Genomic DNA, 27,680 nt, shown 5'->3' with positions numbered 1-27,680 from the left:
GATATCCACTTTTGAACAAAAATCGTTAACCCCCTGGATATCCGATATCCTAACAGGGGGGCACGGACTATTTCCGGAAAAGCCCATTTATAACACTGATCCCTAACAACTTGACTGGATATGATAAAGGAAGTGTATTCAGCTTTAGAGGTGAATTGTCCGCCATTTTGTTTTAATTCGGGTCGTTAACATTGCGTTTCGAATGTTTTGGAATTCAAACGTTCGAAAATCTGAGGTAAACATGAAATCGGCCGTTACAAGAATTTTGGATGTTCTTTTATAAACAAAAAAAATACGTCTACCTAGAAAAAAATCTATCATGGTGATTCGATTGTGGTTTTGGTAGCTGAGGACCAAGATGTTCTAACCCCGGGAGGCACTTGGGCAAAAAAGGGTACGGGGATGTGCCGAGGGTCGAGGTACTTTTCTCACATCTATGAGTCCCAGGTAGGATCGCAAAAACGCAAAAGTAGAAAAGGAAGTCCCTCGTAGGTTACCTTTTTGGGGGAATTTGGAAAAAAATTTAAGTCTCATTCAGGGTCATTTTTTCCTACGTCCCACGTAGAGTTCATTTTTTCGGACCTCTGTGGCACACCACGTCGGTTGGAAAGGGTTGTACTCCCTGGGATTCTAACACCCGTAATGATTTCTTAAATAAAAAAAGTATTTTTTTTAAATATTTCTTGTGGTGAGTTTCTTTTGTTTTTTTCATAGTGGATCACATGCGTCTTGGACACGGTGGCAATCAACTGGTCAACAAAACCAAACATAAATTATTTCTGACTGACGGATTGGCAGAAAAATTGACTGGATTTTGTTTGTATTTCGCGAAGATCAACAAAACAAAAGAAATCACTGCACAAAATATACATAATGTAAGTAAGTTGGATCAGTTTGGATTAATAATCTCAATACTATTATACTGTTCAGGGTTTCGGTAACGTGGGAAGATCTATCCCACGACACAGAAATCCTAAAAGCAAACGGGTAATCTATATCAATCTAATTACCAGTGGTAGGTTTGTTTAAAAAAAGAAGAAAAAAATTCCAGAGTGGACAGTTGTGGAAAGGAAATTGAAGTCAGTGCTGCTTGAGGAAGAGCTGAGAAAGTGTTCTTGGAGCAGATTTGGCTGCTTGAAAATGAATAGAGAGGAATTGCTTGAGCATAGAAGGTGAACAATGTTTTAAAGAAAAGAAGATGAGATTGTGATGGGCACAAGGTGTCATGGAAATGTCAGACGTGTATGCTAAATAAATCATAACATGGGGCTGTGGGCCATAGAACAAACTTTGAAAAGATGAAGATCCTATCTTTGTGTTGGAGTGGAGACAAAGTCATGTGGCTGTCTAGGCTTTTTGAATGGCCGTAATGGAATAGAGTTGTAGACAGTTGTCTAGGCGAGAAGAAGAGGAAGCATTTAGGACTTCCCCTAGAGTTAGGTGTGCCGGCAAGAGTAAACACTCTTTGCTTTTCTAGAACCACCCATCTTCTCTACCAAGAGACATGAAGTCGATCAGGCGTCATGTCTCTTCAACTTATACCTGTAGACGTGGAACATGACATGACATATCAGTGGAGGGATTCAAAGACTGTTATGTGCCTGAGTGAAGCCTCCAGAGGAGAGTGAGAAGATTGAGAAAAAAAAAGAGATGTTGAAAGAAGTAGGTATTTTGAAAGCAGTGGGGAAAATGAGATGGTGGGTAAAAGAACATAGAAATATTCTTACATTGAGGTGAAGTTTGCGTGATCTTGACAGTAGTCTTGAGCGAAAAAAAGAAATTCTTTTTCTTTTTTTTGAAATTTGGCGCTGTTGTAAACAACTTGACGTAACCATGGAGACTACATTTCGATTGGTTTCTATTCAGAGATTCTAACCAATCGGATGAGAGGGGCGTGTGTGGCGGAAATGTGATGGGCGGGTCAAACGGGTGTGACGGAGGTAGATACTAGCCAAGTTGGAAATAGTACCAGTTTGACAGAGGCGAATTAGAAAGTGGAGTGGAAAGAGAGGTCTTGAGGTAAAAGGAGTGTTGAGAGATAGGGGAAGAAGGAGGGAGATAGAGTTTTTTTTTAATTTAAAATTTTGAGATAGAAAAATAGCATCCTCTGGGGGTCGAACCCGGGTCATTGCGGCCCGAGATGGGAGTGCTAGCAAAAGGCCATTGAAGCTGAACTGAACTAAAGTTGAAAAGATTGGATTCTGTTTGTATTTCGCTAAGATCAACAAAACAAAAGAAATCACTGCACAAAATATACATAATGTAAGTAAGTTGGATCAGGTTGGATCCACATAATTTCAAGTAGTTCTAGCAATTCAAGTCGATCAAGCAATATCAAGAAAACTTTTTCAAAAATCTCACCTTTAGATAAGAATTGATAGTCCTTTGGTTTGATGAACTCTGCATGAAAAGGGCAACGGAATTTCGAGTATTCCAGAAATTTCTTGCTTTGAGACCCCGCAAAGAGAGAATAACCTAAGGCTGAAGTTGTTGGATATGTTATTTTGATTCCCTTATTTAGGGGGACTAAAATACCTTCAATCTTAAAAATCATGACAAGCTGCTCGGTCTGTACTCTCTGGCCGCCGTCAATATTATCCGTATTGGCTTTCAAAACAGTCAACATTGTATAAATGTATACCTGTAGGCAAAAACAGCCATTGAATAATTCCTGATATACCACGGCTATTATACCACGGTAGAACATTCGAACGTTCGATTATGAATGGGAGTGTTTTATGTGAAACATTCTACTATAATTGACGTAATCAATGCTTTGTTTTTGCCTCTAGGTATATAATAAAACATATATTCAATAGGTTTTCGTTGGTTATTATTGGGTTATCAAATTTTACCTATTGAATATCTGCTTATTATTAACCCCTTTTTAAGGAAGCACCACCAATAGTAAAGTTTTACCGAGATCTAAAATTATCGGAAAATTTGAAGAAGCTCTTAATTTTAAAAATCTGTCCAGATCTGTCTAGAAAGAGGTTGTTCTGATGTCGACATCCCTCATGTAATTCCGACATCCTTCTTAGAGATTAAAAGAAAGGTCAGAATTAATTATTGAAATTGCGTTCAGCAATTCTGACATTTCTGTTATTTTCTAGGTTTAAATGGGCTTTTCCAGAAATTGGAATTGAGGATATCGGATATCCAGGGGGTTAACCATTTTTGCTGAAAAGTGAATATCCAGGGGGGTTAATATCTACAAGGGAGTGGATATCCAGGGGGTAAAGTGTCTTTTCAAGTAAAAAATGCGATATCCAGGGGTAAGCATCTTTATTTATAAGAGGAAATCCAGGGTGTTGAGCATATTTTTAAGAGTGGATATCCAGGAGGTCTTTACTAATAAAGTAGGATATCCAGGGGGTTTGACACTTCGAAAAATCAATATCCTCAACAGTGGGGTAAAGTTTTTTTCTGGAAAAGCCCAATAAGGGTGTCGAAATTAGATGAGAGATGTCGACATTAGACTAGACTAGAGTAAACTTCTAACTGAACTTTGCTTTCTGATGATTTTTATGGTGCCGAGTCCAGTGAAGTACACTAGAGGATTTCGCCATCTTGAATTTTTTTCACTTTCGTTTTCAAAAATTATATGAAAACGTCAAAACAATAAAATGTTTTCTAAAATTCCATCAAAGTTTATGAAACTATAGTAAAGACAAGAAAATACATCCAAAATTTGAAGAAAAAAAATTGGTCTATTGGCCATGGTTTTCTGTTTGTTTTTCTTCAAAAGAGACTGGATCTAGTGGTACGGTACTCAATGGTACCTCAAGCAAAGCCAAAAAATGGAGCCTTCTAAATTACACCGGGCCACTTATGAGCGTCGCATTCAGTCTATCAAAAAGCTTTAAGTGGACCCCAGGCTAACATTAGACCAACATACGGTACCTAGAAGTGAAGTTGAAATTCAAAAGAGAACATAACTTTTCCCAATCATTGAATTATTTTCATTCTTAAAATGCAGAATGGTTTTGGAAATTACGATTATTTTGAAAACTAGGATACAATTCGATTATGAAGTATTAAAATCAACTTTATATATAATCTTGATATTACTTCACATTTTCAGATATTCCGTAGAGCCCTGGTAGAAAAATGGTATAAAAACGTTTTTGTGACATAAAGTTTATCTTCACCTAATACGTAATACGTGCCTCTGCTGAGCGATGAGATGGTGCAAATATTGTTATCTGATCTCTGGAGCATCCTAGAGCAATCAATGATCTCCTCATTTTGTTGTAAAATTCGCGGTATTTTGTTGTGTCCAGTTCTCGACGGGGCAAATGTTGAATTTCATTTCTTAAAATCTTTAGTGTGAGACAATGAGCAATTTTGGTTTCTTCTGTTTTATCAGGCATTTCGCTCCAACCGTTCCTTGGTGCTTTATAACCGCAAAGCGTTCGAATAAGTAAGAAAACCAGAGTGATGTCAAACATTTCTGAATTTGTTTTTCGGTCTGAAGGATAAATCAACTCGTATTGATCGGTCCTCAAAACCTTTTTTTTCTTCAATTCATCCAGCTTTCTTATTTCATTCGGTTGGCTCAATGCTTTGCATAGGTCCTTGGGTTTGCGTGGATAATGCTCATGGAAGACATTCAATAAACATGTTTGCGAAAATCCAGTCAACTTGTCCAAGTTGCGACGGTTCTCTTCAAAATACTCCATTTTCTGGCAACTTCTTGTTTTGTGTTGTTTTGATTTGATTACAAACTTTACTTACAATGATGATGATATGAGCTCTCTATATAATGCAAATTACACGCCTATGTAAGATGTTTTTAAACATAACATGAGAAAGAGTACTTTGATTTTAATTGCAATATTTTTTGCTCGCAAGTCAATTTTCAACTCCATTTATTTGGTATGCGCACTTTATGACGTAAATTGGTCTACACGCTTATAAGAAATGTTTTTGATAAAATCGAATTTTAGGAATATTTTCATATCCCTTTCTGAGCATTAAATAATCTCATAATGATTTAAGAATATTTTAGACTGATCAAGAAAAATTAGATCCTGAAAGTCAATCACACAATCAGATGAGATGGAGTTTTTATAAGATTTTATCGGTACATTAGATCGAAAGTTATGCTCAATTGAATAAAAAAGTTACTTTCTGAAAGTGCTTAAAAACGTTAAAAATCGACCTATCAAATTAAACAGAAGCATAATTTTTTCGCTTCAGTCATCAACTTTAATGATTGGTCATTTGATGTAATAAAAATGACGCGTTCTTTAGAAAAAGTAACAAAATTGTTTTATTACTGGTTGACGACCAACCAAACCAAATACAGGGTGTCCCTAATTAAAGTATCGAGTCGAAACACAACTATGAGTAGAAAGTTTTATGTGCGTTTTCACAAAATTGTATTTTAAGCTCTCCCTCTTTTTGCTTTGTCATTACGATTAATTTATACGTTGTAACTACCTTTTGTAATAAGCCTGTGTGATGGAGAACGTTCTTATATTTTAGCGATAACACACACAAACTTTTCTACTCAATCGCATGTTCAAACTCGATACTTTAATTATACTCTAGGGGCTGAGTTAGGTCCCGTATGCGCATCGGCGTATAGTCATTTTTTCTTTTGATCATGAAAGTATAGTCCTTGAAGAGTTAGAAAACGTGTGTGGCGTTATTTGGATCAGGCTCAAATTTCCATAATGGCGGATTTTAGATTTCAACCCTTTTTAGCCCTTTTGCTTGAAAAAAATTTTTCTTTTGACTTTAAACATAGACATATTATATACCAATCGATCACAAATTTTATGCTGATTAAGAAAAAGGTCAGAATCATGGTCTGAAAATTTCGTTATCTGGAGATATGAAGCACTTTCGATTTCGATTTTTTGAAATGAATACTTTTGGTTCCAAATTGCGTGGCTGTCACATTTGATTGGCTTACTTGATTTACTTGAAATTTTCGGAGGGTCTTGCCTACCGTTCAAATAATAAAATTCAGAAACATTTATTTTTTACATGAATTTCGAAATCCATAATGGCGGATTCAAAATTTTCTTTCGTCACATGGGCTCTTAGGCTCTGCTAAACAAAGAAAAATATTTTTTGAGCTTAAAACCCTGCACATTATATACCAATCGATCAGAAACTTTATGCTGATTAAGAAAAGGGTCAGAACTATGGTCTGAAAATTTCGTTATCAAGAGATACGAAGTACTTACGTTTTCTAAGTTTTGAAAACGAAAGTACTTCATAGCTCGAGAATATTACTATGTTTAAAGTTAAAAAAAAAGATTTTTCAAGCCAGAGGGCTAAAAAGGGTTGAAAATCTAAAATCCGCCATTATGGAAATTTGTGCCTGATCCAAATAACGCCACACACGTTTTCTGACTCTTCAAGGACTATACTTTCATGATCAAAAGAAAAAATGACTATACGCCGATGTGCATACGAGACCTAACTCAGCCCCTAGAGTATTAGGGACGCCCTGTATAAGAGCTTGTAAAAACTCCATCTCGTCCCAAGTCAATACGCTTTAAGTAAACACTGTTATCTGCTACCTAGCCTGGGAATCCAAGCGTTAAACTTTTTTCACAGTCTAGTTTATGATATTTTTGCTGCTGGTTTAACGCTTGGTGCAGGTAACTCGCCTGCAGGGAGATTTTTCCCTGCAATGCAGGTTCGGCCTGATTGGCCAGCTTTCGGCGTATTACATAGCAGTACTTTCGCGCGCATTTTGATTATTTCGATGCGCGCGCATAATTTATGGAAAAAGCTGACTCTGCAGAAAAAAGGAAAACAAATGAAAATGAAAACATAGATTCATTTCAAAACAAAATGGCTGTTGGCTGGAAGTCTAAATACATGTGGCTGATGTTTTTATTTGGTTTTTAGTAGCTTTGAAAGTCTTTAGAGCTTTTGAAAGAGTTTTTATGGTAAGTTGATTATGTGTGTTTGCCTGGGTTTCCAAAGTTCAGAAAGTCTGTCAACAAGGGTTCATACACAGACTGTTTATAACATTCTGTGTCAGACTAATCTACCTGCACCAAGCTCTATAATTTTAGAACTTTGTGAGGTGAGGTATTTTTTGTTTTTTCTAAAATTATGAGCTTGGATTCCCAGGCTATCTGCTACCTTGTGGAAACCACTCTCGAGAGAATAAGACTAAGAACCTTTACATGGTTTTCCACATCATTGTAAAGCTTGAGTTTTCTTAATTTTTAATGATGAGATTGAAAACATTATCCTTATCAAAAAACTGTCGATGATGCGAAGAGATGAAAATTCTTGGTATGCAACCAATAGTTTCTTAATCGCCCACATAATTGGAATGATAATAATAATTATATAGTGCAAAAGATGATCGTCTTTTTTTGTCTGTCATTCAATCTATTCTCCAAAATTTGTCCGACTAATAATCGAGCCTTCATTAAAATTAATCAGTTATAATGATGCCTTAACTATATTTTTGATAATTGTTATTTTTACAGTAAGACGAGCCAACCCTCAGGTGTAAAGGGTTAAGGCACTGACGGTTTCGGTTTTCTTTTTGGGCCTTCCATTTTGATTAGAATTAATCCTTTTCTAAAAGCTCTTGATCTTTCGTCTCATTTCAGGAAATCACTTTAAGCGTGTTAGATTGTCAATCACGAGGGCTTCTCGATGCTGTCCATCAAACATTAACGGATGTCTTCATACCCGCCGTGTCTTCATCTAATGTTTTCCAAAATACGGACAAGAAGAATGGCGGACAGAGCCGCGCCCGGTTCATTAATTCCTTATCGACTTTCATAGACGCTTTGACAGGTACAATCAATGATTTAGAAGCCCCGAGGGCGCTAGAAACTCTTGGATGATTAAAGATAAGAGTGTACTGAAGAGGGGTGCTGCAGATAAGATGGAGTTTTTATAAGATACTTTAATAATTGGTCATTTGAAGTAATAAAAATGACGCGTTTTTGGACCTACCCCGGTGGGCTGTAGGTCCTATAAATTAACCTCTGTTCGTCCGTTCGTTCGTTCGTCCGTTCGTTACTAGCTTTTCTCGGGGTTGGCTCATTAGTTTTTCCTAATTTTTGGCACAAAGATGCAAAATGGTAATGCCCAAAATGTGACGGAGCCCGATTTTCGAAAAAAATTCATTTCCGGCCGAAAATGCCGGAAATATGCCGGAAAAACCGGTTTTTTGGCATTTTCTCGAGATTTCATCATTAGTTTTTTCTGATTTTTTGCACAAAGATGCGTATTAGCAATGCCTAAAACATGGATTAGTCCGATTTTTGAGAAAAATTCTATTCCGGCTGAAAATTCCGGAAATATCCCGGAAATCGCCGTTTTTGCAGATTTTCATTGGACTTTTTCCTTATATTTCGTTGTTTTTTCACACAAAAACATTATTTGTAGCAATGCCCCCCCCACCATCAAGCATGGTTTAATTGTCAATAAAAGTGATTTTTGAAGCCGGAACACTTTCTAAAAATCGCCGGAATAGCCTATTTTCGCCGGAAAAACGGTATTTCTTGAATTTCTCGAGCTGTACTTTATATTTTTTCATGAAATTTTGCACACTGATGCAAAATGGCAATACCTAAAATATGACAGAGCCTGATTTTCAATTAACGTACTTTTCCGGCCGAAAATGCCGGAAATATGCCGGAAAACCGGTTTTTTTGGCATTTTCTCGAGATTTCATCATTAGTTTTTTCTGATTTTTTGCACAAAGATGCGTATTAACAATGTCTAAAACATGACCTAGTCCGATTTTTGAGAAAAATTTTATTCCGGCTGAAAATGCCGGAAATATCCCGGAAATCGCCGTTTTTGCAGATTTTCATCGGACTTTTTCCTTATATTTCGTTGTTTTTTCAAACAAAAACATTATTGATAGCAATGCCCACCATCAAGCATGGTTTAATTGTCAATAAAAGTGATTTTTGAAGCCGGAACTTTCTAAAAATCGCCGGAACAGCCTATTTTCGCCGGAAAAACGGTATTTCTTGAATTTCTCGAGCTGTACTTTATATTTTTTCATGAAATTTTGCACACTGATGCAAAATGACAATACCTAAAATGTGACGGAGCCCGATTTTCGAAAAATATTTTTTCCCGGCCGAAAATGCCAGAAATATGCCGGAAAACCGTTTTTTTTTACATTTTCTCGAATTTTCATCTTTAGCTTTTTCTGATTTTTTGCAGAAAGATGCGTATTTGCAATGCTCAAAACATGGCCGATTTTTCCGGTTGAAAATGCCGGAAATCGCCGTCTTTGCAGATTTTCATTATATGTTTTCCTTGTATTTCTATGTTCTTCACACAAAAACATTATTGATAACAATGCTCACCATCAAGCATGATTCAATTGTCAATAAAACTGATTTTTGCGACCAGAACTTTCTATTAATTTTTCCCTACAACCCTTCCCTCTCCCCCCATCAACAATCAATGATGAATTTATTGCGTTATGCATTTTCGCTAAACGATATATTTTCTGACTGATTTTTTTCTCCTCGCATTGCTATCTAACTTTCATCATCAGGTAGGTCCATTCAGCATCTAGCTTGTTTATTCTTTATTACTGGTTGACGACCAACCAAATCAAATAAGAGCTTGTAAAAACTCCATCTCGTCCCGGATGCTGACAGTCTATGTACAACGACCTATCCTCGTCTTTAGTTTCACCTTATTCTTTTTCAAACGTCAACACATGTCTGTCAGAAGTCGCCATTGCGATGCTTTATACGGCCTTCACACGAATGCTTTAATTCAGCATCAACGTGGTACTCGCCCACGCACTTTGTATTATGAAAATGTGAGATGTAGAATTACGGCCTTCTTGCTCACAAAGAAACTAACACACGAATGCTTTATACGGCCTTCTTGCTCAGCAAAGAAACTAACACACGATGCTTTATACGGCCTTCTTGCTCACAAAGAAATGCGTTACTTCGACAGCAACGTGGTACTCGCCCACGCACTTTGTACCTTATCGGGGAAAACTTATATAATATTCGTCACTCTGCCAAAATTTCGTCACTTTTCCCCGATGAATGTTTCCCCGATAAGGTATTATGAAAATGTGAGATATAGAGAAAGAGTGGCGCCCTCCCCTACCTTCGGGTGGATAGCTATTGAAAGAGGAGCCTTCGGGTCGTCTTCAACTACGGTGCCAGGCTTACTTACTTTGTGTTTTAGGGACTACTGATGGTGACAGAAGCTTTCAAGCCTTTCGTGGACGGCCCTAAAGCCGGCCCTCTCATCCACACTTTTTCAATGTCTATTTTCTGAGTATTTAAGGTATTAGTATGAACGGGCAGTGTTGTGTGACCACGTTCTTTCAGATACGTGAGCTTCAAAGTAAACTCCGTTAAATCCATTTTGACTGTGTACTCTCTGATTTGTCAACAGGTGCTCAACAGAGTTTAAGTGACGTGGTCAAACTCTCGAAATGTGATGCTTTAGATTTAAGTAAATTGACAACGCCCGCTTTGTATCAGAGCGCGGCCGCTTCGAGTGACACTTTGGAAGTGATTGAAACACAGACTAAAGCATGGATCAAAGAAATTGAACAGGTAACAAACTACTATTTGTCAGTATAAATAATTTTTCATTGGGCTATGGTTTCATGAACTAATCGAAGGATATTAGTAAAGTTTGCACTCGCTGGTTTAAGATTGTTTTGAAAAAAGATATTAGTGAGAGTAAGTAAATCGGTAAAATCACGACAACGAACGAAAACTTAACAGGCTAGTGAGCTTCAACCAATCAAACTTTGTATTTTCACTAGAATTTTACAATTTTCGTCCGTCGTCGTGATTATACTGGTATGCTTAACCTCAGTATTATCGCTGTCGTTCTGTCCGAAAAAAAACTTAAATGACTGCATTGGATTCGTCATTTTTAACACTCCTCGTGACCGTCGTATTCTGGAAATTCTTTACTCACTCTAATTCGAACCTCTGTTATTCGAATCTTTCTGTAATTCGAACTAAAAGATTGGTTTAGATTTGAATTACTCTCTGTAATCAGAATCTTTCTCTAATTCGAAGAAAGTTTTTGATCCCCTTGAAGATCGAATTAGAGAGTGATAACTCTTGAGATTAAATATGTTTTTCATTTTTTTCTCGAAAGATTTTAGCAGAGACAGAGCAGATGAGGCGGGAGGCGGATAACGTCGGACCCAAGGCTGAATTGGACCACTGGAAGAAACGCATGTCTAAGTTCAATTCTCTTCTCGATGAGCTGAAATCACAAAAATGTAAAGCTGTACTTGGCGTCTTACTGGTTGCAAAATCTAAACTATTAAAGGTAAGAAAAATTCTTAGCTATAGCTATCTACCCGAAGGTAGGGGAGGGCGCCACTCATTCCCCTTGCATTTTTCCTCCTACCCTTGATCCGTATTTTTAGTTACCGAGCATCAAGCAGAGAGGCATCAAGTATCATTTTGAGAATCTTTGCGATGACCCGGCTGGGGGTTGAACCCACAACCTTGTGAACCGTAGCCGGATGCTCTACCACTGCACTACGGTTGCTAAATTCTTTCTAAGAAATATGGAACGAGGTTGTAGAACAGAGTATTTGGTTCTTCTTTGCATTACCTCAATTTCTTTTATTCTTTGTTTGATGGTTAGTTAGTAAGTAAATTATGAGATATTTCGTAATGTAATTACTGCTAAATAGTCAGAATTAAACGACAGTTGCTCTATTATAACAGGGATATGATAAAGCGTATAAAGCGAGTTTCCTCATCTGTAGACAACCTTTTGTTGGAATATCGTAAATCGAGCTGGCAATATATTGTGGACATCTTTTCAACAATACTGTGTGCACTTGACAATATGTAACCTGTATTCACCAATATCGTATTACTTCGAATAAACGCCCCTCCTTAGGGGAGAAATCATTAAAAAACTCTCCCACAAATAAACGCCCCCTTCGAATAAACGCCTCCTTCTTTTAAACTCCTCCTTCGAATAAACGCCCATCCTTTAAGGAAAATTTTCAATGAACACCCCCCCCCTCAATCTGACAATATATTTTGTAGTGTGTGTAGCCCTTAAAGCATACGTACATACATAGCCCTTAAGTACTTGTATAACAAGAATAATCATAACCAGTTCAGTTAGGCCTTTGTGCCTAGAACTTTGTTACATTATAAAGATAAACTGTAAATTTAAATAAGATTGTTTCATAGAGGTCAATAGACCTGCGAAATATACTTCTATAAATGATTAAAAAAAAAATTAAGCAGTGGTCTAATTTTTATCTGCAAAACTTAAGACTGAAGTGATTTCGGATGAATTTAATCAGATGGAGCCTTATATCATGGCAAAATATATACAGCCACCATTCTCTAACAAGTGCATCCCTGTTTTCTAACCTTTCTCCTTTCAGACTTGGAAAGAAATTGATAAGAAAATCACAGATTACGCAAACGAGGCCAAGGATAACGTCAAGTTTTTATATTCCCTGGAGAAATTCTGTGAACCATTATATAACTCAGATCCAGTGTCAATGATTGAAAGTATTCCGGGTCTCTTGAACGCTATCCGGATGGTGCATAATTATTCACGGTATTACAATACCTCGGAAAGGATGACAGCCATTTTCATTAAAGTATGTATTTTGTTTTAACCAAAGCTGGCACACAACGCTGGTGCCACAAGATTTATCTAACGCGTTATATGGACGTTGTGAACATTAGATAAACGTTGAAACAACTTTGTGTGCTAGCTGGGATGCGATTTTTTCTAAGTTCGAAAGATAAAGACGTAACGCAAATACAAAACTATAAGAATAATAAAAATCGTGCTGGTAAATGGCAGATAGAACTTTCGCGAATTCATACAAAATTTAGCTTTTTGCGGAACGAGCGTTGAGCGCGCGAAGCGCGCGAAGCGAGTGGAGCATCCTTTCTCTAGATCTGCGCATGCGAGATGTGGGATTTTTGTTGTATATGCTTGAAAAATCAAAAAGTCAATCAGGTTACCACGTGAAATATCTCCTTTGCTAAACGAAAGCCAAAAAGATCTCTTTTGCTACTAAACGATAGCCAAAAGCTGAAAGTATCAACCAAATCGGTCGTGGCTTCTTCACAAAGACGAAAGACAGATCTGGACTTATTTCGTACTTTCCTGTCTCTTGTTCGTAGTTTTTCTGACTTTCTGGTTATTTGTGAGTTATTTTCTATGTTTTCTAACTTACTGAATGACTTACCGATCGCCACCGGTGGGATTCGAACCCACTAAATGCAATGTTCCGATGATTTGAAACCCATTGCCTTATCCACTGCGCCACGGACTCATGCCGAAAGAGCGTTTCTGACGGCTATTTATAATGTACAAACTGCAGACCAGACTGTATTAAGAGAAAATCACAAAAGAGTGCTTGTTTCGAGCTCCAACCCTAACCCTAACTGTTAATAACCCAATTCCTAGCCAATCTGATACGTAACCACACCCAAACCACACCCATACCCAACCCTACCAGGTCGCCTGCAGGTCCTGACACTATTCCCGCATACCGGATCCGAAAAATAGATACATGTCTTTCGTCTTTACGAAGAAGCTTTCACCAACCAAATCGTAGTAGTAGTAGTTATTTTCTTATCGACTCATGATTTTATGCTGTAAAAATGATCTATTTTGGACTTTTGGTCATTTTTCATGATGATATAATTGGTGGTTGTCCCTTTTGGATTTTCAAACTTGACAATGAAACTTTCAAACACACAGCCATTGATACACAGTATTTTTTGTGGTGTTATGCATGGCTGAAATTGATCCTGTTTTGGACTTTGTTATTGTCGTATTCATCATCGGCTGGCGACCGTTCCTTTTCACTTTTCAAACCCGACACAGATTTTTTACAAACATATCACTATGAGAATTCAATATAGGATACTGAAACACAGTTCCTGTGTAAATTTTAACAAGATTGGAGAAATTTTCACAGTCAGACAGTGTTATGGCTGAAAATAATCATTTTTGGCGACCATTCCTTTTGATTTTTCAAACCCGACACAGATTTTTTACAAACATATCACTATGAGAATTCAGTAAAGGATACTAAAACACAATTCCTGTGTAAATTTGAACAAGATCGGAGAAATTTTCACAGTATTATGGCTGAAAATGATCGTTTTGGACTTTGTCGTAATTTCGTCGCGGCTGGCGACCATTCCTTTTTGATTTTTCAAACCCGACACAGATTTTTTACAAACATATCACTATGAGAATTCAGTAAAGGATACTAAAACACAATTCCTGTGTAAATTTGAACAAGATCGGAGAAATTTTCACAGTATTATGGCTGAAAATGATCGTTTTTGGACTTTGTCGTAATTTCGTCGTGGCTGGCGACCGTTCCTTTTGATTTTTCAAACCCGACACAGATTTTTTACAAACATATCACTATGAGAATTCAGTAAAGGATACTAAAACACAATTCCTGTGTAAATTTAAAACAAGATTGGAGAAATTTTCACAGTAATTATGGCTGAAAATGATGATCGTTTTTGGACTTTGTCGTAATTTCGTCGCGGCTAGCGACCGTTCCTTTTGATTTTTCAAACCCGACACAGATTTTTTACAAACATATCACTATGAGAATTCAGTAAAGGATACTAAAACACAATTCCTGTGTAAATTTAAACAAGATTGGAGAAATTTTCACAGTAATTATGGCTGAAAATGATCGTTTTTGGACTTTGTCGTAATTTCGTCGCGGCTAGCGACCGTTCCTTTTGATTTTTCAAACCCGACACAGATTTTTTACAAACATATCACTATGAGAATTCAGTAAATAAAGGATACTAAATCACAATTCCTGCGTAAATTTGAACAAGATCGGAGAAATTTTCACAGTGTTATAACTGAAAATAATATTTTTTGGACTTTGTCGTAATTTCATTGGCTGGGGCGACCGTTCCTTTTGAACATTTTTTAAACGCGAAACAGGTTTTTTCCAAATATAACAATATTTATTACATACACACTATTGAACCATTTTATTTGGTTTATCCTACTCTTCTCCAAGTATTATCCCAGCAGAAAAAATAATGCTTAGCTAAAAACCCGTGGCTTAATGGAATAAACTTTTGCGGGGATTAAATTTTGCTGATTTCGTGGATTTGGGTGTCATCCGCGAAATTAAGTCTCAATGGAAATTTGGAAAGGCCTCATCCGCGAAATATTTCTAAACAAAACTCAAAATTTGTCAAACAAATACTTTTTGAATGTTTACTGGCATCAAAGAAGTGCTAATAATGTGTATTTCAACAACAAAAATGCACGATTTGACAGTTAAGTCACAAAATCGTGAAAATATTGCCACCCGCGAAAGTAAGTCCCTGCAAAATTTTTAAATTTCGCGGGTAGGCCCAATCGTGAAATTAAATCCTCGCGAAAGTTTATCCCATTAACGAAATTTTATCCGGACAATCAAATATCAAATCAACGGCGCATCATTGCTTCGCTATTGGCAAGTTTAGAAATAAATAAATTTATAAGAACTTGGAAATATTGACTTCTAAATGTTTATCTCCTTTAGCTCCAATTTTGAACTTTTTAGTTGAGGATGAGTGGGCGGGGGATGGGCTTGGTTGTTTAAGCAAGAAAGTGCATGTGTAATCACTTAGAAGAGCTAAAAACTTCCAGCTGGTTTATTCATTCGTTAAGATTATTTCTCATACTCGCTCTGCAATAGATTTATTGCTTTGCTTTCTGATCTGTTCTGATTAGTAGTTTGTGGGCAACGTTCGAACACAACTAATTCGTTTGTTTGATACTAGATTTTAAAGTTGTCAAGTTCTTTCCTCACAATCCATGATTGTCTTAATTGGTTCTGGATTGATAAATAGTTTAAACATTGCAAATTCTTTCAGGGCTCAGACTTAAGCCCAGCAACCTAAATCTCTTGTGTCCTGAATTAGATTCATCTACAAACTTTCAACTTTTCAACAGGAATTGTGAGGGACCTATTTTGTGTGATATCTATGATATCGATATTTAGTAAAATGAGTTGTGTTTTATACAACTACTCTCGAGTGAAAAATTCCGAGAGTAAAGGTAGATTGTTGATTTTTATCTTTTATTATATATTATTTATTATATATTTTTATTATATTTATTATGCACAGTAAAAAAAGAAATTTGTAGTTTTTTAAATTATTATACTAGATAATATTCTACCGGGTGCGCCACAAAAAAGTTTCTCTCTTTGAAACTAATTTTCTCGAAAGCTAAAAATTTTAAAAGAACCATTCCGCTTTTATTGGAAAGAAGAAAGATAAACTTAAATTCTGATGGGTCATTTATCAAATTCGATTCATTAGATCAAAAGTTATGCTCAATTGAATTAAAAAGTTACTTTTGGAAAGTGCTCAAAAGCGTTAAAAATCGACCTATCAAATTAAACAGAAGCATAATTACATGATACATCAGTATTTTTGCTTCAGTCATTAAATATCATAATTAGCTGTCTAAATGACCTTTTGTTATATAAAGGAAGATTGAATTTCAATGAAAAGAAGAAAATTCGTCGAAAAAGCCCAAAAATCTGGTAAAATTCATAAAAATACATCAAATATGGGTTTCGAGGTAGATCCAGTCTTACAAAGACTTTATCCAGTCAAGCACCAAAAACCTGAGGAAAATTTCGGTAAAAGTAAATATTAAATTGATTTTGATGAAGATTTTAAACCCTTTCGACCCTTCAGTTTCAAAATTTATGTGTTTAGTTACTGAAAAACGCTCTTAATCATGTAAAGGCTAATGCGATTGCCAAATTTAAAATAAAAATTTGATAGGTCGATGTTTAACGTTTTCGAGCACTTTCTGAAAATAACCTTTTTATTCAATTGAGCATAACTTTTGATCTATTGAATCGAATTTAATAAATGACCCATCAAAATTTAAGTTTATCTTTCTTCTTTCTAATGGAAAAGAAATGGTTCTTTTAAAGTTTTTAGATTTCGAGAAAATTAGTTTCAAAGAGAGAAACTTTTTTGTGGCGCACCCGGTATTAAAAAATGTAAACAATATCATAACAGAAAATTTTGATATCAAGAATAATTCAATACATCTCATGCCCATTGCTAAGACCTAGCCGTTTAAAACTCTGTCAAGCTTAACATAAGGGGTATAACTAATGAAGTATAAGCCCGGAGGGATAGAATTAGGCTTATACTTCATTGGGTATAACGTATTTTTTAAATGGTCCAATTTGTTACGTTGTCGAATTTGAGGACTTCTTTTTGCAAAATTGATTTGAAGAAAAGCTACCCTATTTCTATTAACCTATACTAAACATCACCCACGGTACGAGATAAAAATCCCGCTTTTTAGTGAAGTGCTCGATACCTTAGTACACTCATTTTTTTATAAGCATAACGTTTATAAGCATACTGAAGCTCAAATTTCCAGAAAAATTAAGCATATACTAAGCATTCATTGAGGCTGAGCCAAAGAAATTTTTAGAACCATAATTTTCATAAATTTCTTACCTAGCATAGCGTTAAGCATAACTCGAGGCTCAAAATTGAGCTTTAGGCATAGTAAGCTTCAGCCGAAATTTATCGTATGCTTATAAAAAAAATTAGTGTATTAGAATTTTTACTTTCTGCGTCTTCGAGTTGTGAAGGAATTCTTGCGTTTTACAAACTACACGTTTTTGGTGTGGATCGAATCCGTTAGGTAATCTTTGGCAATTTTCTCATTCCTTTTCCTATGTAAATCGAAAGTATTTTTACATTTTTGGAAGATTTGTCAATAACCTTAGCCAGGCAATCAAAAGTATGTTTTTTTATCGCTTTTAGCAGCGAGCGCAGCGAGCGCTGAATTTCCTGAGTCACAAAACTTCGCTTTGCGAAAACGGAACGCTCGTTCCGCAACCCCTTTCATGTTGATTTGGTAACAAAAACTCATGAAACACGCAAAAATTTAGCAAACAGTGCTGAGTAGGAAAGTTTATTTTTTGCGAAAAAGATCTTTCGCGTTTTTCAGGTTTAATTTCTTACCTGGCAGAAACTTTCGCGAAAAAGGATCAAAATCGCGAAAAACGCGAAAGTTTCTGCCCGTATCTAGATGGTTGAAGATGTAACCTGGTCAACAGAATAGACGAACCTTTAAACTCATCTTGTTTCTATCCTCCATATTCCAGGTGACGAATCAAATGATCACAGCGTGCAAAGATTACATCACACAACATGGCAGCCTTTCAATATGGGATATTGATTATGATGAGTTTCAAGTGAAAAGCCAAAATTGTATCAGGTACTAAAAATCAACAAGTCGTTTTCAATACAGTTAAGCTCTAGTTTAGACGGCCGACTTTCTGCCCTGCCTATTCTAATTGTTAGAGTAGGCAGAAAGTGGGCACAAGGTTGTCAGTTAAAATCTTTGCTTGAATAAGATTGAAAGAAGACATTGCATTGACGTCAAAAGACTCACTCTAATTCGATCTTCAAGGGACCAAGAATTTTATTCGAATTTGAAAGAGATTCGAATTTTAGAAAGTATTTTATACTAATTTCTAGCTGATGGGACTAGTATTTTAGTTCGAATTGTGGAGAGGTTCGAATTAGAGGGAGCTGACTGTAGTCGTCCTAAAGGCTGACTGCGGTCATTAAAAGTCGCGCAAGCTTGTGCTGTGGAAAAAAAATTTGGAAAGGCTGACTAATCGAGGAGAAAGTGAGATACCTTTAAAGACTCTAGCCTTCCGGGCTTTAAACGCAATGGAAATAAACCTAATCCTCGGTTTCTTTTTGTTCTTTCAAACCACAGGCTTAACGAAGAATACCAGAAAACTTTCATGAGCACGAAACGAAAAATCGAGGAGAACGAAGATGAAAGACAGTTTGATTTTAGTGAAACATACATATTTGGTAAGATCAACTCCTTCGTACGACGGCTGCAAAAAATCCTTGATCTCATGCAAATATGGAAATCGTGGCAATCGTTGGAAAGATCACATTTAGAAGGAATTGAAATGTTGAATTCCAAATTCCAATTTTTGGTTAGCAATGTGAAAAAACGGAATTATGATTTCTTGGATTATCGGAAATCGGATTTCGATTCGGATTATGAAGAATTTAAGAATTCAATCAAAGATTTGGAGGTATATTTCTTAAACTGTTATCTTGTATTGCCTTGAATTGCCGATATTTACGATCCAAGCTTATTCACGGCCATACAATTTATAAACTAAGTAAGTCAAGGTTCCCATTATTATCTGTTGGATTTATCTACAATTCCCATAAAAATCGTAAAATCGTCTTTATACCAACTGAACGCAACTTCTCCAGTACTTTTTTTGAAAATCCTCAGTATTCCTCAACAGAACACGGTCTCTTCCTGTATATTGATTTTTAACCTTGCAACCTTTGAAATTAGCGCCCGTAGCATAAAGGTAGAGTATCCAGTTACGGTGCGCCAGGTTGTGGGTTCGATCCTGAGCCGGGTCATACCAAAGATTCCTAAAATGGTACTTGATGCCTCTCTGCTTGATGCTCAGCAACTAAAGAGGCGGATCAAGGGTAAGTGTAGAAATCCAGGGGAAGGAGTGGTGCCCTCCCCTACCTTTGGGTAGACAGCTAGAGAAAAGAGAGCCTCCGGGTCGCCCTCGACTGCGGTCGCAAACTTACCGACTTATTTACTTTGAAATAATTAAATGGTTCGCTTTCAGATCCAAATGGTGATTTTCATGGAGCGTGTTTTGAACAAAATTTCTACTCTCCCAACATCACTGAACATGCTGAGCAGATTTGAATGGTAAGAAAATTTTATGGGCCACAAATTGATATTTTTTTTTGGCAAATCCTGGTACCTCATTCCAAACTCCTCCCCATAAAAGTTAGCATGTTCTAACGGATTCGTGCTATCTGGGGTTTTGTAGAGGTCTACGATTCAGACTAGGCATCCTCTTATTGTATTAAAAAAAAAGTCTTCAAACAATGACTCGAGTGCGAAGTAATACTTAGGGGGTTGAAATAAGCCTAGAATTCTCTGAAAGAACAAGAAAGTTCTCGTCATGATGGTTTGTTATTTACTTAAAATTTCTAGGCAAGTCATTTCAATGCAATCATAAACTCCATTAAACCCGTTGCTTTCGAGTTCGACGTATATCTTAGCTAATACAGTTAAGATTAGTCAGTAGTTTGTCTGTGTAGATGTCCGCGATTCAGACTAGGCACTCTCAAAAAGTTCTCGTCGCGATATTTTCTTAAAGGTTTTGTTTTTAAATAAGAGTGATATCGTTTGCTTACTCGTCAATTTTAATTCACAACCTTTACAGGGGGGGTTGTACTTTTACGGTGTGACGGGATTGGCCCTTTTTTAGTACGGTATTACGGGATTTGACGAAAAAGAGACGGGAAAACGGTATTTTAAAATCAGACGGTGACGGTATTTTGCCCTGTACAAGCCGGTGTGACGGTGTTATTATTTTTTCAATTTTCGGGATTCCGAGATTCAGCAAAAATTTTGACGGGAAAAAACGGTATTTCGAACCCCTACAAACCCCCCCCCTTTACACATTGAATTGATACAGATGTAGAGCAAGATTGGTCAGAAAGAGGAAAAGAGAAACATTATTTTGCTTACATCAGCATAAAATAACAATAGCAAGACACTGTCCTGATATGAAACGGAAACTTTTATGTAAAAATAAAACCTTTTAAACTTATATTAGCAAGCCATTTTCATATTAATTCCATAAATCCATTGCATTGGAGCTTCACCTGATATTCTGTCTTTTACAGTCTTTTACTTGTTTTTGATTTTGTGGTATGTTTACAAATCCTCGTCTTCTGTCCGTCTAGGTCCGGAAAAATCTCAACTCCAAGTCCCTGGCTCTTTTCGTCGCCGCTCGGCTATTGTGGGGTCCGCACTTAGGCCTTTGGAGGCAAGACCGCTTTCGAACATCGGATAGGCCCCGCTGGCAAGATCGGTCTCTCCTCCATAGAGCATAGCGGATATCCCGTTCTTCTTAAATTTCAGTGCCCTATATCATTTCGGATATTACTGTTGCTTTTATTTTTAATCAAAAACGAAAGTGTAAATTTTGTTATATAGTCTAAAGTAGATGATATTGTTTAGTTATATATACTGATATATACCAAATTGTTTGGTGGTTAAAGAGAATTTAATAAAAAAAAAAGTTATAGTAATCAGTAGTTTGCTTCCATCGGTCTTTGTCAAGGATCAGACTCGGTGACGTGCCCGTGCGTAACAAGGTTGGCGTGAACACGTATCACTTAAGTAAAGTGAAGGACCGACTCATCAGTTCCGTTGAACCAGAAGGATCTGACGTTTGATATGAAATTTCTGATATAGTATGTTCTATGTGTAATAATCGCTTGTGGTTTCTTAAATTGGCTATTGAGAATTCCCCTTTGTCAAATGGGAAATTCCTACTTACAATCGATACGACTTTTTATAAGAATATAATCTCTAACTTGTAAAGCAAAACATTATGTTTGGATTGTATTGGGCTGCCGTTACTTCTTAGTGTTTTTCTTAAATAAGTTTATTTTCTTTATCTTATAAGAATCGATTTTATAAGAAACTAAATTTTTTTTAAATGATTGAAAAAATCTCCAAGATAAAAGATGAGAAATATAATGTTGTGGAAGCTCTTTTTCTCAGCATAGAAGAATCATATTAAGTGTGCACACATTTTTTATAAGAACAACTATATAAGAAACACACAAGGTTTCGATGACCATGAAATTAAGAACAAGTTTATTAAGAACATTTTAAGGCTTTGTGGACTATAACCACCCGATTAGAAAAAGGAAAAAAAAATCACAAAATGGGGAAAATAAGAACACTAAAAGAACATTTTCCGGCTTAAAACTAAAAAAGTTAAGAACAGGCGGAGGGTTCAAACATTTTGGATGTTCTTATAAAAACCGATAAAAGACATTTAACTCGAAGCAGGCTATACTGTATTCATGATATTCATGACGTAATGTTTTCTACAGAAAGACTCCGGTTTTTGCCAGTAGTGGCAAATTTTATACAACTTTTGTCTACGTAGTTTAAATTTGACACTACTGGCTAAAACCGGGGTATTTCCGTAGTAAACAGTATGTCATGAATATCATGAATATCATGAATTCATAGCCCCTGGCGTGCGAGAGTCAGAGAAAAGAATTATGTCGCCCACAATGGTTGGACGACGAAAGAATTTTTCGTTTTCTCACCCTTATTTTACCCCCTAGACTAGTAAACTAGTCGGTTATTACTTATAAACTTATGATAAAACTGTCAATCAAATAATGTAAACACTAATTAAATATTCAGCGCGCGTGAGAGAAAAGGAAAATAACACTGAAATAACCGACTAGAAGCTACTTCCGAGGCCTTTTTTTCTTCACCTAAAAATCGTAAGGATAGATTTCTGTATGTCTCATCCGTGCGGGATTGCATTTATCTTTCTTTCTGTTTATTGCATTTTTGGAAATGCTCATTTATTTATATGTTCCCATGTTACTATGAAATATCATTTAGTCAAAAAAGTTGGATGGATTCTCAAAAACCTAAAAAAGGTTGTAAAATTAAACAACGTTTTTTTAGGGAAGAAGCTTCTAGTCGTTGAAATTCAGAAAAGACACGCAACCTCACCTCTTCGATTCTTTTTATTTGGAGCTTGAATTTTTTGTATATGGGTCTGTTTTCAACGACTAGTTTACTAGTCTATTTACCCCCTAAAACCGTTTTTTTACAATTTACATATGATGACAAGCTCTTCAATTTCAAAACTTAGCACTATGAAAATTTTTTTTTAAGTAACAAAAAGTTACTTTGCAAATTATTGGGGGCCATGGTTAGCCTAGTTAACTAAGCCCGTATTCACAAGGCTAGGCCACACGGCTAATGGTAATATAGCGTTTTCAGCGGTTTAAAGTTTTTTTATATTTACGTTACGGATAAGTTTGCCTTGGAATACTGTTATTCAGTCACAACTTGCCATCAGATTTATCCTAGTGACTGATTGCTTAGATTTCTAGGCTAGGCCATCGTGTTATATATATTTCTTTATCACATTTTCATCATTTTTCACCAGGTTGGAATTACCAGCACTGAAGGATCCAATCAACGAATACTACATCAAACTTCTACTGGAGTTCGGTAAAGACCTCGAAACCACAATGAGGTTGTACCAAAAACAGAAGAATGACCCGCCCATTGGGCGTAATATGCCGCCCATCGCAGGTAGGATCTCAGCACTCTCACCCCCTCTGTTATAATTAAAATCCTTCTTCGATTAGCACTCGAATAATATCCAATAACGTATTTTTGCTCCTTATAGAGGGGAGACTACACGTACTTCATTTATTAAAACCCAGTTTATAAGAACACTTCTAAGTTGAATATTCAGGGAAGAAAAAGAACCTTGTAAGAGATATCCTGCCTTAGAACTGATAAGGTTTTTCATCCCTTTGAAATAGGTTAAGGTTTCTGCTTCTATCATGGCACAGACAGGTTTCAGATGATAGCTTTGCAAAGGTTTTCGTGATTTTTCGTTTATTTTATACACTTCGTGCAATGATCTTACCATTGACTTTACATATTGATTTATGTATAACAAACAGTCTCAGTGACCCCAGTGAGAGATTTTTCGCCAGGTTGGATGTATTGAAGGAAACTAAATGCTCCAAAAATTCAGTCGGCATTTTTAGATATGCTGCCCCTCCCAATAGGAGAAAGACTTGAGTGTTATTTTCCAATAGGGGTTTAATTTCAGGGTATATTTTCACACTGGGGACGAATTTTTGGTTGACTTTGTCAAGTAAGAGCCTCAACAATGGGGTTGTGACCGAAAGGCTAAATGGCGTACTTTTGTGTTGAAAAGTGTGCCGTGGTTAGGTAGGAAATCCTGCCTAAGTCACGTGAAATTACAATAGGATTTCAGCGCATGGCCAATCAGAAGCTTTGCGGGTTTTCGAAAACAATAGCAACAATATCTTTTTCCGATATTCACTTTTTTTGCCTGCAAAGGCTTAAAGCCCGACATCTAGCCCTTCGGGCTTTAAGAATATATTGTTATGACAGGAATGTTTTATTGATATGTTTTTATTAATATAGGGAAAATCTCATGGGCCAGACAGTTGTTCCGTAAAATACAAAGTCCGATGGAATATTTCCAAAATTATTCCGCCATCTTTAAACTTGAAGACGCAAAGAAGATAGTGAAGAATTACAACAAGACGGCGAAAGTTCTTTTGGAATATGAAATGCTGTATCATCAGGCGTGGCTCGAGCAGGTTAGTGCTGGGGTCTTGATTAGTGCCGGGGTCTCGATTAGTGCCGGGGTCTTGATTAGTGCCGGGGTCCCAATTAGTGCCGGGGTCTTGATTAGTGACGGGGTCTTGATTAGTGCGGGACCACTTATGGTTTGGTGATGGATATGGCAGCCTTCATTTTTTTGACTTTGCTTGAGCACTCAGGATAGCTATATCACTTTATCTAGTCCCTTTACAGAAAAGAGAATTGTGACCTGGTAACTGATTTATTTTTCAAGATTGGGATTGATAAATTTTGATTGGCCTTCGAAATACATATATTTTTTAAACACCAAAACAATAACTTTTTTCAGATGTCTTCTTCATTGGACTTGGCTTTATCAAAAGTCATCAGAAAACCAATTTCAGTTAGAAGTAGACTGACGGAAAATATTGCTGAAACGCCTTTCAATGTGTCAAAAAGACAAAAAATGCTGATAAAGAAGCTACACACTTAGCAAATCCAACCTTAACAGCTAAGTAACTAAGGAACTCGATAAGGAACTTTGAAGTTGAAACTCTCAGGCAAAATAAGAAACTCCAGGCTCGGAGCCAAGTTAAGGTTCCTTATATAAAAAAAACGTGTATAATTGAATATATAACTTACAGTAAAGACTTTCAATTTGTTTTCACCATAGATCGAAGTCGCCAAATCTGGTCTTCAAGCCTCCTTACTGGTTAGACACCCAGATTCAAAAGAAGTCTTTGTCAATTTCGATCCACATATCCTGATCTTGATGCGAGAGACAGAGTGTATGGATAAAATGAATTTGGAAATCCCACACACAGCTCAACCTTTCAAACAGAAACAAAGTGTATTCAAAGCAAACTATAACAAACTGCAGGTTCGTGATTAAAGATGTTCTATAATATATAGAATTGATAGAATTGATACAAGCTTATAGGCCGAAATTACAGCAAAATCATACCAGAAGTTATGCTAGTCTACACAATAGACAGATCCAGGCTTTTAGGCCTTACCCTTGGTCTATAGGCACTGCTATAGGCGGCCACTAGTGACCCCCACCGGGAATTGCTTATTAATAGGTTTAAACATAATAGACAACATTCACAAAAGTTGTTTATCAATAGAAATTTTAACTCGCACTTCTGAAATTTTAAGAGCGGTGGTAGGGGAGGGTGTGGTTTTCAAAAAAAATGGGAAAATGCTCAGAGGATTGGTTATATATTTTTTGTTCTCTGTTGGAGAAGTGCACACTTCATCAAAGTTACATATCCCTCAGAAAATCCTATATTTTGGTTGTTATCAAAAAGAGAAATCATAGCATCGCTATTTTTCTTCATTTTTTACTTTTCCAAGATGTCAACCCCCTCCCATTCAGATGCTTCTACTTGTAAAGAATTTAGGAAGATGTGGGCTAATATTATACCTTTTGGACAATTATTTTTTGTTTGCATTGCTTTTCCATTTTCTTCATTTAAAATTTTCCAGATGTTGATGACTGAATACAAACGAGTGCTTGGCAAAATCCCTGTTGTTGTCAAACCCTTGATGTCACCCCATCTTGTCAAACTGGACGCCGCCCTTGAGCCAGGTAATTTCCGCCCGCACTGCAATTTTTACACGCCAACTATCTAATTACCCGCCCTCGTTTTCAACTTTCTGTTATAAAGTATTTGAAAGCTTTTTGAATATAGCATATCTCGATTTTATGTCTTCCGTATTCACTTTGTACGCGTTGTCTATTTTGCTGTTAATTTTTAACTCAGGGGATCTCTTGTTGTGTGCAAGCGGGCAATAAGTGCATATCCTACGGAAGCTTGTTAGTGCCATATTGTTATCAGGACAATTTTATCTCGAGGTAATTTTTACTTCGGGAAATAAAAGAGATAATAATTTATCTCGAGATAATTTATCTTATTATAATTTTATCTCGAGATAATTTAACTCGAGATAATTTCGAGATAATTTATATCCGGATAATTTATCTCGAGATAATTTAACTCGAGATAATTTATCTCGAGATAATTTCGAATTTATCTCGAGATAATTTATATCCGGATAATTTATCTCGAGATAATTTATCTCCGGATAATTTATCTCGAGATAATTTATCTCCGGATAATTTATCTCGAGATAATTTATCTCAGGATAATTTATCTCGAGATAAGTTTATCTGTGGCGTGGCGTGGATAATTTTATCTTGCGATAATTTTATCTCGAGAAAACTTTTAGTTTTATTTCGGATAATTTTTATCTCGACTCGAGATAAAATTATCACTGGATGCGTATTTATCTCGAGATAGCTCACTGGATGCTTATTTATCTCGAGATAGCTCACTGGATGCGTATTTATCTCGAGATAGCTCACTGGATGCGTATTTATCTCGAGATAGCTCACTGGATGCGTATTTATCTCGAGATAGCTCACTGGATGCGTATTTATCTCGAGATAGCTCACTGGATGCGTATTTATCTCGAGATAGCTCACTGGATGCGTATTTATCTCGAGATTCGGTAACATTCTCTAAAACGGCTTTGCACGAGGGAGAAGAAGGAAATGCTGCTTTGGATCGGAGATGGATGCGGAAGAGGTAAGAAATTACGAAATTGATCCATTAATATCTCATAGTACCAATTTTACATTAAATTAAATCTTAAATTCTCATAAACCCTCGCAGGCTTTCTTTTATTTGTTTTTATGTTTTAATCATGTAATAAAGGTTATGCGATAAATCAATTTTAAATTTTCTCTTGAACCTCTGCCCAGCCCTAGGCCAGGGCCAGGGCACAGGGGAGCGGAGAAAGTCGATTCTATCTGATTTAAAGGGATAATCAGATTGTTTTTGATATTTGGCCTACACACATATATGTACCTTCTATTCCTGAGAATAAAGTTATTCCAGATTTTGTCCGTAAATGGGGGGCAGACGACACAGGATTTCTGAGAGCAAATTTTTGTTAGAAAAATTTGGAATTTCCAAGCCTAAACAGACCCGGCGGAACAACCGTAAAAGTGGAGAGGCTGAAGGCTCAAAATGAGATAAAATTTGCTAGGACAAAAAAGGTCTCATTTGCTCAAAAGTGGGGAGGCCGCTGAGCCTGCTAAAGTACAAAAAATGATCAATTTCCAAGGCATTTTCTCATTAATAGGTAAAAACGTGGAATTTCCAACGTCTCCCCCCCAAAAAAAAATGCAATTTTCGCAACTATTTTGAATTTTAGAAGGAAATTCTGAGACCTTATTTTTTGCAAAAAGTGGTGTCGTCCGGAGGGGGGATACAAAATCAGACGTTACTAATCGATATAATCGATTATCGATTAAAATTAATGGATTATCGATTAAAATCAATAGCTAATCGATAGCTAATCGATACTCACAATTTTTTAGCACTAAATTCAATTATCACCATAGATTTTTAATCGATAATATCGATTACAGTGTTAATAATTGA

General features: G+C 36.3%; 1 protein-coding gene across 1 annotated transcript; it reads left to right on the top strand.

Annotated features, from left to right (window-relative positions):
• Window positions 1-1,650: 1,650 nt before the first annotated feature.
• On the top strand, window positions 1,651-27,680 carry LOC136800797 (dynein axonemal heavy chain 5-like). The gene is made up of 15 exons (XM_067057454.1): window positions 1,651-1,666; window positions 2,186-2,262; window positions 7,596-7,785; window positions 10,384-10,547; window positions 11,107-11,283; window positions 12,371-12,592; window positions 18,137-18,249; window positions 18,760-19,093; window positions 19,661-19,746; window positions 23,045-23,193; window positions 24,067-24,245; window positions 24,902-25,108; window positions 25,717-25,819; window positions 26,528-26,819; window positions 27,641-27,680. The coding sequence occupies exons 1-15, from the start codon at window positions 1,651-1,653 to the stop codon at window positions 27,678-27,680; spliced, it is 2,349 nt and encodes a 782-aa protein (XP_066913555.1).

Source organism: Clytia hemisphaerica, unplaced genomic scaffold, assembly GCF_902728285.1.
Source record: "Clytia hemisphaerica strain Z4C2 unplaced genomic scaffold, Clytia hemisphaerica genome assembly, whole genome shotgun sequence".
Classification (NCBI taxonomy): domain Eukaryota; kingdom Metazoa; phylum Cnidaria; class Hydrozoa; order Leptothecata; family Clytiidae; genus Clytia; species Clytia hemisphaerica.
Note: the sequence above shows the minus strand (reverse complement) of the source record. Positions and strands in the feature narration are given on the sequence as shown.

Bases quoted from the DNA above. Each gene is read 5' to 3' on its own strand.
- LOC136800797 (XM_067057454.1), top strand. The intron at 7,786-10,383 runs GTACAATCAATG...ATTTGTCAACAG, and splicing joins TTTCATAGACGCTTTGACAG to GTGCTCAACAGAGTTTAAGT. The intron at 25,820-26,527 runs GTAATTTCCGCC...ATTTATCTCGAG, and splicing joins GGACGCCGCCCTTGAGCCAG to ATAGCTCACTGGATGCTTAT.